We start from the raw sequence: 13,054 nt of genomic DNA on the forward strand, positions 1-13,054 counted from the left end.
TAGACTGACTGCATACGGTGTGTATATATATAATATATATATTTATGAAATACACTGCAGCTAACTGAAATCACCTGCCTGCCATTAGTATAGTAGAAGCAGTACACCACCAGTACTGTTTGGTGCTGCCTGCTTAATCTAAATTACACTTTCTCTCTGTCCACGCTGGCAACGACACACTACACAAGGCTGACGTGCAGTCAGCCTTATATAGTGTGGGCGTGGACTTAGCCCCCCTGAGCCATGATTGGTGAAAGGCACCCTGCCTTTCACCAATCAATTCTGGTTACCACTACCTCTGATCCCCCCACCACCTAGTTTAAAAGTCTCTACGTTTGGCTATCTGCTCTCCCAATTTAGGTGCAGTCTGTCCCTGCTATAGAGCCAGTAACCGATCAAAAAGTCAGCCCAGCTCTCCAGGAACAATAATAAATATAGCCCCCTAAGTCCTTGAAATAATTTTTTTAGGGGGCTCCACCTTCCTCTAACTTGTTGGCTCCAATATGTCCCATAACAGATGGGTCCTCCACCAGCCCCACCCAACAATCTGTCCATCCGATCCATGATGTGTCAAACACAAGCGCCAGTAAACAAGATACTGTTTGGTGATCTTGCTACAGTATCTTTCCTAATAAATGAATCCCCCACCACCAGAATCTGCCTATCCTTACCCTTAGGCCCCATTCAAACACTTACCGTTTTCAGGCAGAAAGTCGTGCAATTTTACGTTTTTGTACAGGTCAAAAGGTCACCAATGTAAACAGCAGAAAAACGCCTCTAATCTGCCTAAAAAAGAATTTCCAGAACTTGTTTGAGCTTCAAGCGTTTTGGAGTGGAGATGTGAACCAGCTCCATAGAGAATAATTGATTTTTTTTTCCCCTCCAGCGTTTTGTAGCTTGAGGCTTCAAGCTACAAAATGCTCAGGTGTGAATGGGGCCTTAGCCTTTTACCTGTCTTCACTAGAGGAGCTGTACCCCTAGCAGCTAGGGGAGCCGCTCTGCTCCAGCAATTCTAATCGCTGACTGACAACCTCAACCTTCTGCAACAAGGCATTGGTTATTGGGATGTGTCGGCTCAGGACTGGAGTCCCTAACAATTTTCCTCCACTTCCTGTCTGTCACCCAGTTACACTGCCCTAGTGCCAAGCACTTTCGCATCTTCACTCACCTCTGTGCTGGCTCTTGCCTGCAAATGACAGGTACAGTCCAAACTCGCTTTCAGGTTGGCGATGCTTTGCAATGTTGCAAGCTATTTCCTTAGATTTAGGACCTGGGTTTCCAAGGAAACAACCTGTTCACATTTTGTGCAGCAGTATTCCCCTTTGAATGGATGCTCGGTGATGACACAGCTGCCTGCGTCCACTCCTCTCTAATCACACAGCCCCTGGTGTCCTCTCCTCCTCAGTTACAGGGCTCCTGGTCCTCCACCCATCCCTTTCTCCCTGCCTCTGCTCACTGACCACACAGTACCAAGCATCTGTTCCTCCTCTTTGCCACATGGTCCTTGGTGTGGGGTGTCCTCTATTCCTGCTCCCATCTGCAAAACACCCAGCCTTCAGTGCTCACAATGCTCCCAGGTATGCACAGTCACTCAAAGCTCTTAGTACTCACAGCACTCCCAGTTACTCAGTCCTCACAGCGCTTCTGGTTCCTCTCAGTCATCACAACACTGCCAGTTACTAAAAAGCCCTTCCATACCCACAATAATACCAGTAAGGCACAGCTCTCATTACTCACAATAGTCCTAATTACGCTCAGTACCCACAATACGCCCAAAGTTTCAAAGTTCTCTGCACTTGTAATACTCCCCACTACTCACAGCCCTCTGCGCTTACAATACTTCCAAATGAACATAGCTATGCATCTTTTTGTTTCACAAAATGTATCTTTTATAACTGAAATTCTTTAATCCTACAATTTTTCCAACTAAACATACAGCTGGTCCTCGCTGCCTTTTTTTGAGCCTTTTATCAGAGGTATACATATTGTATATGTTACAGGCCACGCTTTATACTTTCCCTAGGCATGCTACTGTTTTGAAATTGCTTATACTGTATGCATGTGCGTATATATACAGTATATATGTTACAGGCAATGTGTGAAATTAGGCATTCTATAGAATGCCTAATTTTACACATTTCCTGCAAGATGAATCTAAAAACGTAATAAAATCATACACAGATATAATTATATTTACACATCAATGATGTCACTAAATCCAATAGAGCTATAAAAAAGAGAAACCATTAAATAAAGCACATCTTTAATCCTTTTTATATTATAAAATTTTATTTACATTAGTTAACAGGCTGGTAACTAGTCCACTAGGGCCAAGGACTAAAGTGAACTAAAAAAAAAAAGTATATATATTGGGGCAGTGAATTTCCTGGACATAAATCATATCCAAAACATCCAAATGACTCAGTCATGACCCTTTATATATTCTTGTACCATCTGAGGCAAAAATACCTTTAAAAAGTGTAAGAAATCTGTGCTGCATTGATAATCATCTACCTCTGGAGTAAGATGCAGCTGTGCATTTCCCTCATTTGTTTGTTTGGTCTTTACAGTTATTTGCATTAAAGGTTTGCACAGCTTATCTACTGTCCCAGAAGACAAAGCACGGGACACTGCAGTCTCTACTTCTATTTTCTGGGTCATATCTCCAAACTTGTTCCGTCGTTGTTTGCGTCTACCTTCCCACACTTGATGCCATACATTAATCCTCATGAGGGACATATTTTCCTTTGAAAGTTCTTTTAGCTTTTTGGCTTTTTCACATACTTTCTTTCCAGGAAGTGTACTTTCTTGTTCCGAAATCAAATCTTCATTTGTACATTCCACTTTCCTTCTTTTGTTATCATTCTGGATTTCCTCTAGGTTTTCTCGTTTCCTTCCATGTGGTTCTGTTTTCATCCCATCCTCATTTAACGCTTCAGCTTTAAAATCTGACTTCTCATCACCAATGATGAGCCCCTCCATGTGTGACACTGCTTGTTCGCCTTCATCTCCACTTCGTTCCATTTCATCTTTTCCTCCTCCTGTATCTTTTGCCTCATTTTTCAAGCTTGATTCCTCCTCACAACTACATAACAACACCTCTACTAGAACCCTCTTGACAGCCAAAGTCACAGTTTTCAATGAAGTCCCCGTTAAAGGAATGGAGATTTCTATACCTTTCTTCTTGCCCTCCGAAGTATTGGGTAATAATAAAATTATGCCCCAAGGGCGAGATGATGACCGTACACTATAAAGAAGTAAACGACAGGTTTTTGCAGCACTGATACACTGTGAGCTAAAGTTTCGAGCTGTTTTTGAGCTGACATTGCTACAGACATTGTGACTCAATTCAAATGGATCCTGTACATTGAATCTACCTAGGCGAAAACCGTCAGCCCATGATGGAGGTGGAGAGGTAAAAGGAAGAGTGAGAATAACACCATCTCGAGGACAGAGGATGCTTGAACGTAAATCCAGTGAAGCGAAAAAGGAGAAAAACTCAGACAGAAGACAACCTGAGTAACAGAGAATAACATTAATGAGAGGTAGTGTTGAAAAACTATTAACGCTATATTTCCATTATGAACCAGAAATAAAAAAACAAAAGCACACTGCTATATAAAATCTTCCTTTCCAGATATATTCTTTGCTTGTTTACATCTAGTTTTTTGTATATTGTGCAATTTATACAATTGTATATTAACATAAGTGCATCTCATTAAACAATTTAGTTAAATTGGAGAATCTAATTAGATGCGCAAAGTAACTGCATTTCAGCAGATGGCCACTGCAGCATGAAAGGCATGCTATACAATTTAGCGATCTGGGTAGATACTGGGATCTATATATTAAAATATCTTTTGTTGCAACCATGGTATTTTTAGCATCAGTCATCACCGATCATGTCTTGACTGACATGATTTAATTTAATCTAATTTAGTCTTCAGTTTACATGGCGGCTGCAACCAACATTACCAGTGATCTATATGTGATGTTATCCAAGGTGTCGGGGGAGACTATTCCTCATATAAGTGCATTGTGGTTTTTAACATGTTTTTAATAAAAGGGGTTTTACATGATGTAGCATCTTTTGTTTCCCATTTATGAAATCGAGCAAGGGTGATGGTGGTCTAGGAAAGGAGAGTAGACTCCCCCCCCCCATAGTGGCTAGAAAAGAATTGCATTGGACATATGAAATTACAGAGAAAGCTTGATGTTAATTGTTTTTGGTGAGTAGTTAGTGTGGCTTTAAGTTAGATAAAACTGCTTGAAGAACTAGCACTTTGTTATATGAACTTTGTTTTGCTCAAGAACTTTGCACTGGAATTTTCTCTTGCATGGGACACTTTATTGCTCTGTGAAATTGTTTTTCACAGAGCAGCCTGGAGATCCTCTTCTTCTCTGGTCCTCCTTCGGTGCTCCTGGCCCCTCCCTCTTGTTGAGTGCCCCCATAGCAATCAGCTTGCCACGGGGGCAGCCGAGCCACAGCTCTGTGTGACCATTTAGACACGGAGCCGCGGTTCAGTCCTGCCCCCTCTCTCCTGATTGGCTAACTGACTTTGACAGCAGTGAGAACAAATGACAATGCTGCTGTGTCTCAGCCAATCAAGAGGGAGAGTCCCGGATGCCCGAGGTGCTCGTGCAGATAACTGGACAGAAATGGGGCTCAGGTAAGTATTAGGGGGGGGGCTGCTGCAAACAGAAGTTGTTTTTTATCTTAATGCATAGAATGCATCAAGATAAAAAAAACTTCAACCTTTACAACCACTAAGTATAAGAATTTGAATGCACGGGACACATTTACTATATGAATTTTAGTACACAGGACACTTAAAGTGGAATTCCACCCAAAAATGGAACTTCCGCTTTAAGTACTGGTGACGCCCTGACAAGCCACACTTGGCATGTCATTTTTTTGGGGGGAGGAGCGGGTACCCTGTTTTTTTTTTTTTTACAGGCACCTAGGTCCCAATTCTTCCCCTGGCTCTGCGGCTCCAGAAGGATCACCTCTCTCTCTCCCCCCCCCCCTCGCAATCTTCTGGGACACGTCACAGGTCCCAGAAGATTGCCTGGCCATTCTCAGCGCGGCTTGCGCATGCACAAGAAACCCACAATTAGAATGACGGTGCCTTGGAGAGGAGGGGGAGAGAAGCGGGCTTTGTTCGCCTGCAACGCTCGACTGTGGGACAGGCAAGTGTCCGATTATTAAAAGTCAGCTGCTACACTTTTTTGTAGCGGCTGGCTTTTAAAAATGGGTGGAACTCCGCTTTAAGTACATGAATTCATGGACACGACATGAATCATATAAATGTAAATGTTACTTTATTTTCCAAGTTGCACATTTATTGTATTCTAGGCTATATTCATTTTTGGTGTGTATTATATATTTAAATAGGTAGAACACAATTCACCATTATATTTTGCATTTCTGGAGCACTATTTGCTTTTAGTGACTAAAGCTATTTATTTTAGAGTTGTTTTTTTTTTTACACGCTGCACAGTTTTTTTTTCCTCCACAATTTATAGAGTGCATCAAGAAAGTATTCACAGCACTTCACTTTTTCCACATTCTGTTATGTTACAGCCTTATTCCAAAATGGATTAAATTCATTATTTTCTTCAAAATTCTATAAAACAATACCCCTACTCCCCCGATCCCTCAGTTTGGCTGGGCAGCCCACTATATGAGTCCTGGTAGTTCCAAACTTCTTCCATTTATGGATGATGGAGGCCACTGTGCTCATTGGGACCTTCAGTGCTGCAGAAATTTTTCTGTACCCTTCTCCAGATCTGTGCCTCTATACAATCCTGTCTCGGAGGTCTACAGACAATTCCTTGGACTTCATGGCTTGGTTTGTGCGCTGACATGCATTGTTAATTGTGGGACCGTGCCTTTCCAAATCATGACCAATAAACTGAATTTTCCACAGGTGGACTCCAATCAAGTTTTAGAAACATCTCAGGGATTATCAGTGGAAAACAGGATGCACCTGAGCTCAATTTTGAGTGTCATGGCAAAGGCTGCAAATACTTAAGTACGTGAGATTTTTTTAAAATTTTGAATACATTTGCAAAGATTTTAAATAAACTTCTTTCCCGTTGTCATTATGGGGTACGGTTTGTAGAATTTTGAGGAAAATAATGAATTTAATCAATTTTGGAATAAGACCACCATGAAATGTGGAAAAAGTGAAGCGCTGTGAATACTTTTTGGATGTACTGTAAATGGAATATTGCCAGCTGATAATTATACTACAATTCATTGCTGGGCCCCACAGTTATTTAAACCGTTTCCTTCATTTCTGATTTTTAGAAAACAAAACAAATGAAATGAGAGCTATATTTTTTGATATGATGTCTTAGTTAACTACTGTTTTTATAACAAATCCTGTGTTATATGACTGGGCTTTCTTATTAAAATTGTCATTAATTGGTTGAACAATAAAAAAAAATAAAAATAAAAAAAAAGTATTGTGCAAGGTATAAATAGCTGGCATTTGCAAGATCAAATTCACAATAGGCGCAGAGTGGATATTTATCAAATATTAGGTACTTGCTAATCAGGATACTTTTATGTTCAAGTTCCAACTTAATATACAAAGCAAGGTAAAACTATTAATGAAAAAGGCATAGCTCACCAAGACTCTGCTCATTTTTACTAGGTTGTATTTGTGTGGGATCCGAGGGGAAAGTGCAGTCCCAGCCGTCAATGTCATGTTTGTCTTCATCAGCTGAAACACAAAACATGTCAACTGCTACAACATGTCTGCATGCTATGCATTACAGGCAATTTAAGCTATAAAAGACACTCACCAGCCATCTCTCTTAACTGGCTTAGACTGGGAATAACCACAGGGCTCCTTGATTGCAGGAAGAAAATAATAAGCAATGTCAAAGCGTAATTATTCATCAGGGGGCCACCCCCTAGTGGGTTACCTAAGTGTTGGGAAAATAGATGCATTAGTGAAAATGAATGTCTTGGCTTTCTTTAGACAATTCCTGCTCAGTGAATATTTAACATCTACTGAATAATACAGAACCAAACAAACCTAAACATAGGAGGAACTATTCATAGAATTCTCAAGTATGGGTGCAAAAGCCCAAAGATGTACAGTAATAGATAATGCAGGATGCATACCTAAATTATAAATCTTTAAAAAGGAGACATGTGGGATAGCAAAATAAACAAACATACTCACCTGTATGGCTATATCCTCTGTCCAATGCTACAGTTGTCCCCGACCAGCTTTATGCCCAAGTACTGAGCAATTACTGTCAGTCACTGGCTCTCTGCTCTACCCCTCTAGCACTCACTGGAGCGTTGGGCTGTGGAAGGGGCAGAAGCAGCTGGCTCGGGCTTTCAGGTGGGTTCCAACCTTAAAGTTGGGTTCCCTACAGAGCCTGGACCGGCTCTGATGTCAGCTGACAGCAGGCTTTAACCTGCTCTTAGCCGTCTCTGGGTCACATGCGTGCAGAAATAAGTGCACGCCTGTGATCCAGAAGGGAAATATGGCCAAAAAAGCTTTGGCCATACTTCTCTTAATAACGTCCATGTAACACATTAGCAGGCTTATCAAAGGCAATTGTTAATCAACTGAATACATAGAGAGAAAGTCAGTTGGGTATATATAAAAAAAAAAAAAAAAAAAAAAAAAAGCTCAGAAAACCTATCCTTTGAAGAAAAGCACTTAGCTCTTGAAAATGTACTTTTTAATTTGCCGTTTTTAATGGCTGTAAATAAATAAATTCATATTAAGTGTACTTTAAGTCTTCCCATTAACCTTATTCTATATTCTCACCTGCTAGCTGGTTTACTCTAGCCCAGTATCTCACGGTGTACACAAGCTGTGGGACACGAGGGTCTAAGTCCGAACAGAGGCGCAAGTAGTAGGAGTTACGCAAGGCAAGCCTAGGGATAAAAATTTGAAATAGCAAAATATATTTGAAATTGGACAAAACATGTAACAAATTTTGACACAACACAATGAAATAATGAGGCTACCTGTTATTGAGAGTGATATCTCCTCTGAGCCCTGAAGTCTTGTGTTGGAAGCGTATTACTGGGCGCCGTGCAGAAGGAACACTTTGAACCCCGTGTACTCCAGGAACACACCGACGTAGAACTCTCTCAACTACATTAAGGATTTCCTCATTGGAAAGGCCCTTTAAGGACAGGCCAGGAGTTGAAGTCTGTAAGAGAGAAAAACATTTAACTGATCATTTCCATCTTTATTATTCCTGTATTCATAAGTTTGTATTGAGATAATCAAAAGCATAAACAATTATAAGACTTAAACATCAATCCCCAGAAAATCTCTTGAAAAACAAATTTTTTTAAAACTTTTTGCTATAATAAAAAACATAAAAAAAATTTTTTTTCCTCAGTTTAGGCAGATACGCATTTTTTACATATTTTTGGTACAAAAAAAAAAAAAAAAAAATCGCAATAAGAGTATATTGATTGGTTTGTGCAAAAGTTATAGCGTCTACAAAATAGGGGATAGTTTTATGGCATTTTTATTAATCTTTTTTACTAATAATTGCGGCAATCATCGATTTTTATGGAGACTGCGACATTATGGCGGACACATCGGCCAATTTTGACACATTTTTGGGACTATTGCCATTAATACAGCGATCAGTGCGATTAAATTGCATTGATTACTGTAAAAATGTCACTGGCAGTGAAGGGGTTAATATGTATCCGATGGCATGTTCGAACTAAAGGGGAGATGGGACTGTGCAGGGAAACAGATCGCCGTTCATACTCTGAACAGACGGTCAGTTCACTGCTCAGAGAACCGGACACTGTGTTTACACACAGCTCCCGGTTCCCGGAGCGATTGCGGGAGCCCGGCGGTGATCGACCGCCGGGCAGTCGCATCGGCTCAGGGAGTGATCGAGTAGCTGTATATAAATAGTGAAACGTGCTGCACTGTTATAAAGTGCAAAAGTGCTTGTGTGAATTATTTCAGTGTAAAAAATGTATAGCCACTCAAGTCACTTCTATACTAAAAGTGAATTGTTCACCTGAAAACTTTGATACCGCCTACATCATCCCAGTATAACCACTGAAACTTTAGGACATCATATGACATCATAAGGGTGGTAAGATATTATATGAATCAATGTTCTCACTCACTAAATTGTGTGTGTAAATATATTACATATATAGATTGTATAATAAAATATGTGGGCAGAGACCAGTATCAAGAGCTACATAAAATATGGCACCAACTTCCCTTGTAAAGTAGAAAAGAATGTTTGGGAGATATGGGACTTTAAGGGTGCATTGCGACAGGAAACAAAACCAATATATTAAAAAAAAATGATATATATACATATATACACACACACACACACACACACACACACACACACACACACACACACACATTTCGCCATGTGGCTTCTTCAGGAAAGAATGTGATGATTCATTTATTCGGTATAAGAACCTGTGCTCGGTCAACTTTAATTTTTGCAATAAAAACAAACAGAAATTAGTACAATATAGGCATATAATATCTTATTGTGTACATATGGCTGCATTTACACACATGGTGAATGACACCCAAACAAAAAAAATCCTAACTCTTAAACAGATTATAGGAGCCTAAAAAAAATTAAATTAAAAAAATTATGAACAGGGAATGGGATCCAGTGATGCACTAACTCAGTATAACCATAGTTTCTTTTTGTTTTTATTGCAAAAATTAACATTGACTGAGCACAGGTTCTTATACCGAATAAATTAATGTGCTCGAAGTTAATTTTTGCAATAAAAACAAAAAGAAACTATGGTTATGCGGAGGTATTGCATTACTGGATCCCATTCCCTGATCATCATTTTTTTAATTCTATTCTATTCTAATTCTATTCAGGCTCCTATAATCTGTCCAAGAGGTAGGAGTTTTTTTTTTTTCGTTTGGGTGTCATTCACCATGTGTGTAAATGCAGCCATATGTACACAATAAGATATTATATGCCTATATTTGTTGTATTAATTTTTTTTTTCAGTTGCAAAAATTAAAGTTGACTGAGCACAGGTTCTTATACCAAATAAATGAATTGTCACGTGTATCCTGAAGAAGGCACATGGAGAAACATGTAGAAAACATGAACGTGATTACAGAAAATCACTGACACCCCCTAAGTGAAAATGTTCAAACTGGGCTAAATTTGCAATTTTTCCTCCCCAATGTCATGTGACTCGTTAGTGTTATGTTACCAGGTTTCAGATGTGAATGGGGAGCAGGTGTGTTAAATTTGGTGTTATTGCTCTAACACTGGTCACTGGAAGTTCAACATGGCACCTCATGGCAAAGAACTCTCCGATGATCTAATAAGAATTGTTGCTCTACATAAAGATGGCCTAGGCTATAAGAAGATTGCCAAGACCCTGAAATTGACCTGCAGCACGGTGGCCAAGACCATACAGCAGTTCAACAGGACAGGTTCCACTCAGAACAGGCCTCGCCAAAGAAGTTGAATGCACATGCTCAGCGTCATATCCAGAGGTTGTCTTTGGGAAATAGATGCAGGGGTGCTGCCAGCATTGCTGCAGAGGTTGAAGGGGTGGGAGGTCAGCCTGTCATTGCTCAGACCATACGCCACACACTGCATCAAAGATGATGCACAAGAAAGCCTGAAAACAGTTTGCTGAAGACAAGAAGACAAAGGACATGGATTACTGGAACCATGTCCTGTGGTCTGGCGAAATAAACTTATTTGGATCAGATGGTGTCAACCGTGTGGGGGGGCAATCAGGTGAGGAGTACAAGGACAAGCGTGTGTCTTGCCTACAGTTAAGCATGGTGTTGGGAGTGTCATGGTCTGGGGCTGCTTGAGTGCTGCAGGCACTGGGGGTCAACAGTTCACTGAGGGAACCATGAATGCCAACATGTACTGTGACATACTGAAGCAGAGCATGATCCCCTCCCTTTGGAGACTGGGCCCCAGGGCAATATTCCAACATGATAATGACCCCAAACACGCCTCCAAGATGGCCACTGCCTTGCTAAAGAAGCTGAGAGTAAAGGTGATGGACTGGCCAAGCGTGTCTCCAGACCTAAACCCTATTGAGCATCTGTGGGGGCATCCTCAAACCGGAAGGTGGAGGAGTGCAAGGTCTCCAAAATCCACCAGCTCCGTGATGTCATCATGGAGAAGTGGAAGAGGACTGCAGTGGCAACCTGTGAAGCTCTGGTGAACTCCACGCCTAAGAGGGTTAAAACAGTGCTGGAAAATAATGGTGCCCCCACAAAATATTGACAATTTGGACTTTTTCATTTAGGGGGTGTAATTACTTTTGTTGCCAGCGTTTTAGACATTAATGGCTGTATCTTAAGTTATTTTGAAAGGACAGTAAATTTACACTGTTATACAAGCTGTACACTCACTACTTTACATTGTAGCAAAGTGTAATTTCTTCAGTGTTGTCACATGAAAAGATATAAAATATTTACAAAAATGTGAGGGGTGTACTCACTTTTGTGAGATACTATATACACACACACACACATTACAACTGCATGATTCTGACCAAAAATGAGAATCACAATTTTTTTGCTTAGAAGATCATGATTCTCTCACGAGTCTCGCGACATAACATCTTTCATATTATACAAAAAAAATTGGGCTAACTTTACTGTTTTTATTTTTTTTATTCATTAAAATGCATTTTTCTGATTAAAAGTGATTATTTAGGTAAACATACACAGAAGAGTCTGGTAGATAATGTTAGCCCCTGGTGTCTATGGTTTTCAGATGATTTCTCCTAGATTGTAAGCTCTAACGAGCAGGACCCTCTAATTCCCCCGGCCTTGAATTGTATTGTATTGTAATGTCTACCCCAATGTTGTAAAGCGCTGCCTAAACTGTTGGCGCTATATAAATCCTGAATAATAATAATAATAATAATTTAATACTACAATATCAAATCTAAATATCAGTTTTGCATGGGTGAACCTTTTTTAAGACATATTTAAATAAAGCCAAAGTCATACCTAAATAGATCATAACCTTACCTCATCATCATCATCGTCATCATCATCATCCTTGGTCTCTTCAGCTTCAATTATCTCATCTTTCTGCACTTCTTTCACTTCTAAACAGTCTACCATTTCACCATCTCCTTCATTCTTCATACCTTTGTCAATATCTTTATCCATTTCTTCCTTTGAGCTTACATCTTCAACATTATCTTTCTCTCCATTCAACACTTCCCCAAGTTCCAGATATAAATCTAGGTCACAGCCACTGATCTCAAAGCCATTTACTGAAGAACCAAAAGGGTGAAGTTTGCAGCCTGTCACAGAAAAAAAACTCATTCAAGAAGCAGTGCAAATAGTAACATACATTTGGATCATGTTATTTAGTCACCTGGAAAGAACTCTGTGAAAGTTTCTTTTAGCAGAGACAGAAGCAGCTCCCGTAGATGACTTTCATGACGAGATGGAGAACACAGTGTGACTACGCTCTTCATCTGCTCTTCCACCTAAAAGAGACCATCACTTTACAAATGTATTTTCTGTCATATCTTAGGTTTGCTTCAATTTGATTAGAGGTTTCATTTATTTATTTTAACTATAACCACTTTTACAAAAGCACAATTGTTACCTTGTTTGAAAGCTATTAATCTAGGTTAGTCAAAAGCTTTTCGTTTTATTGACAATCTGCTTGTGACTGCACTGTGGTTTGCAGGTACCAATAGTTCCCTTAACTTTCCAAGAGTCTAGGTTCACATGCTTACCACCCCCACCATCTACTGTGGCATGGTCATGCTGTAAGCTTCACAACTTATTCTAATCAGCTAGCTTTAAAGAATAACCATCACCAAAAGAAAAGAAAGCGTTGCAAGCCCCCCCAGAGGATCCTGTGTACATAGCACTTTTCCTTGTTTCTATCCGTGCAGGGGTTGCTGATCTGAGGTTTTGGATAGCTAGTCCCACCTGCACACCTAACTATCCAAACACTGATCAAAGCAAAGGATTTATGACTGCCAAGCTTGGGAGGAGAGGGGCATGACAGGCTTTGCACACAGAGACCCCATCCC

The 13,054-nt window shown here is 40.0% G+C and overlaps 1 protein-coding gene across 2 annotated transcripts in view; it reads right to left on the minus strand.

Annotated features, from left to right (window-relative positions):
* Positions 1–2,246: 2,246 nt before the first annotated feature.
* Positions 2,247–13,054, minus strand: part of TUT1 (terminal uridylyl transferase 1, U6 snRNA-specific) — a 51,067-nt gene continuing 40,259 nt past the window's right edge. For both annotated transcript variants that reach the window (XM_077455846.1, XM_077455847.1), the window contains exons 4-10: positions 12,382–12,496; positions 12,027–12,307; positions 8,003–8,190; positions 7,800–7,909; positions 6,814–6,936; positions 6,639–6,731; positions 2,247–3,515 (exon numbers count right to left, since the gene is read on the minus strand). In XM_077455846.1, coding sequence (XP_077311972.1) covers positions 2,422–3,515; positions 6,639–6,731; positions 6,814–6,936; positions 7,800–7,909; positions 8,003–8,190; positions 12,027–12,307; positions 12,382–12,496 — 2,004 coding nt within the window. In that variant the 3' untranslated portion in view covers positions 2,247–2,421. The remainder of the gene's footprint in view (positions 3,516–6,638; positions 6,732–6,813; positions 6,937–7,799; positions 7,910–8,002; positions 8,191–12,026; positions 12,308–12,381; positions 12,497–13,054) is intronic.

Source organism: Lithobates pipiens, unplaced genomic scaffold (genome assembly GCF_037356315.1).
Source record: "Lithobates pipiens isolate NorthernLeopardFrog02 unplaced genomic scaffold, aLitPip1_a1.2 Scaffold_10, whole genome shotgun sequence".
In the NCBI taxonomy this organism is placed as follows: domain Eukaryota; kingdom Metazoa; phylum Chordata; class Amphibia; order Anura; family Ranidae; genus Lithobates; species Lithobates pipiens.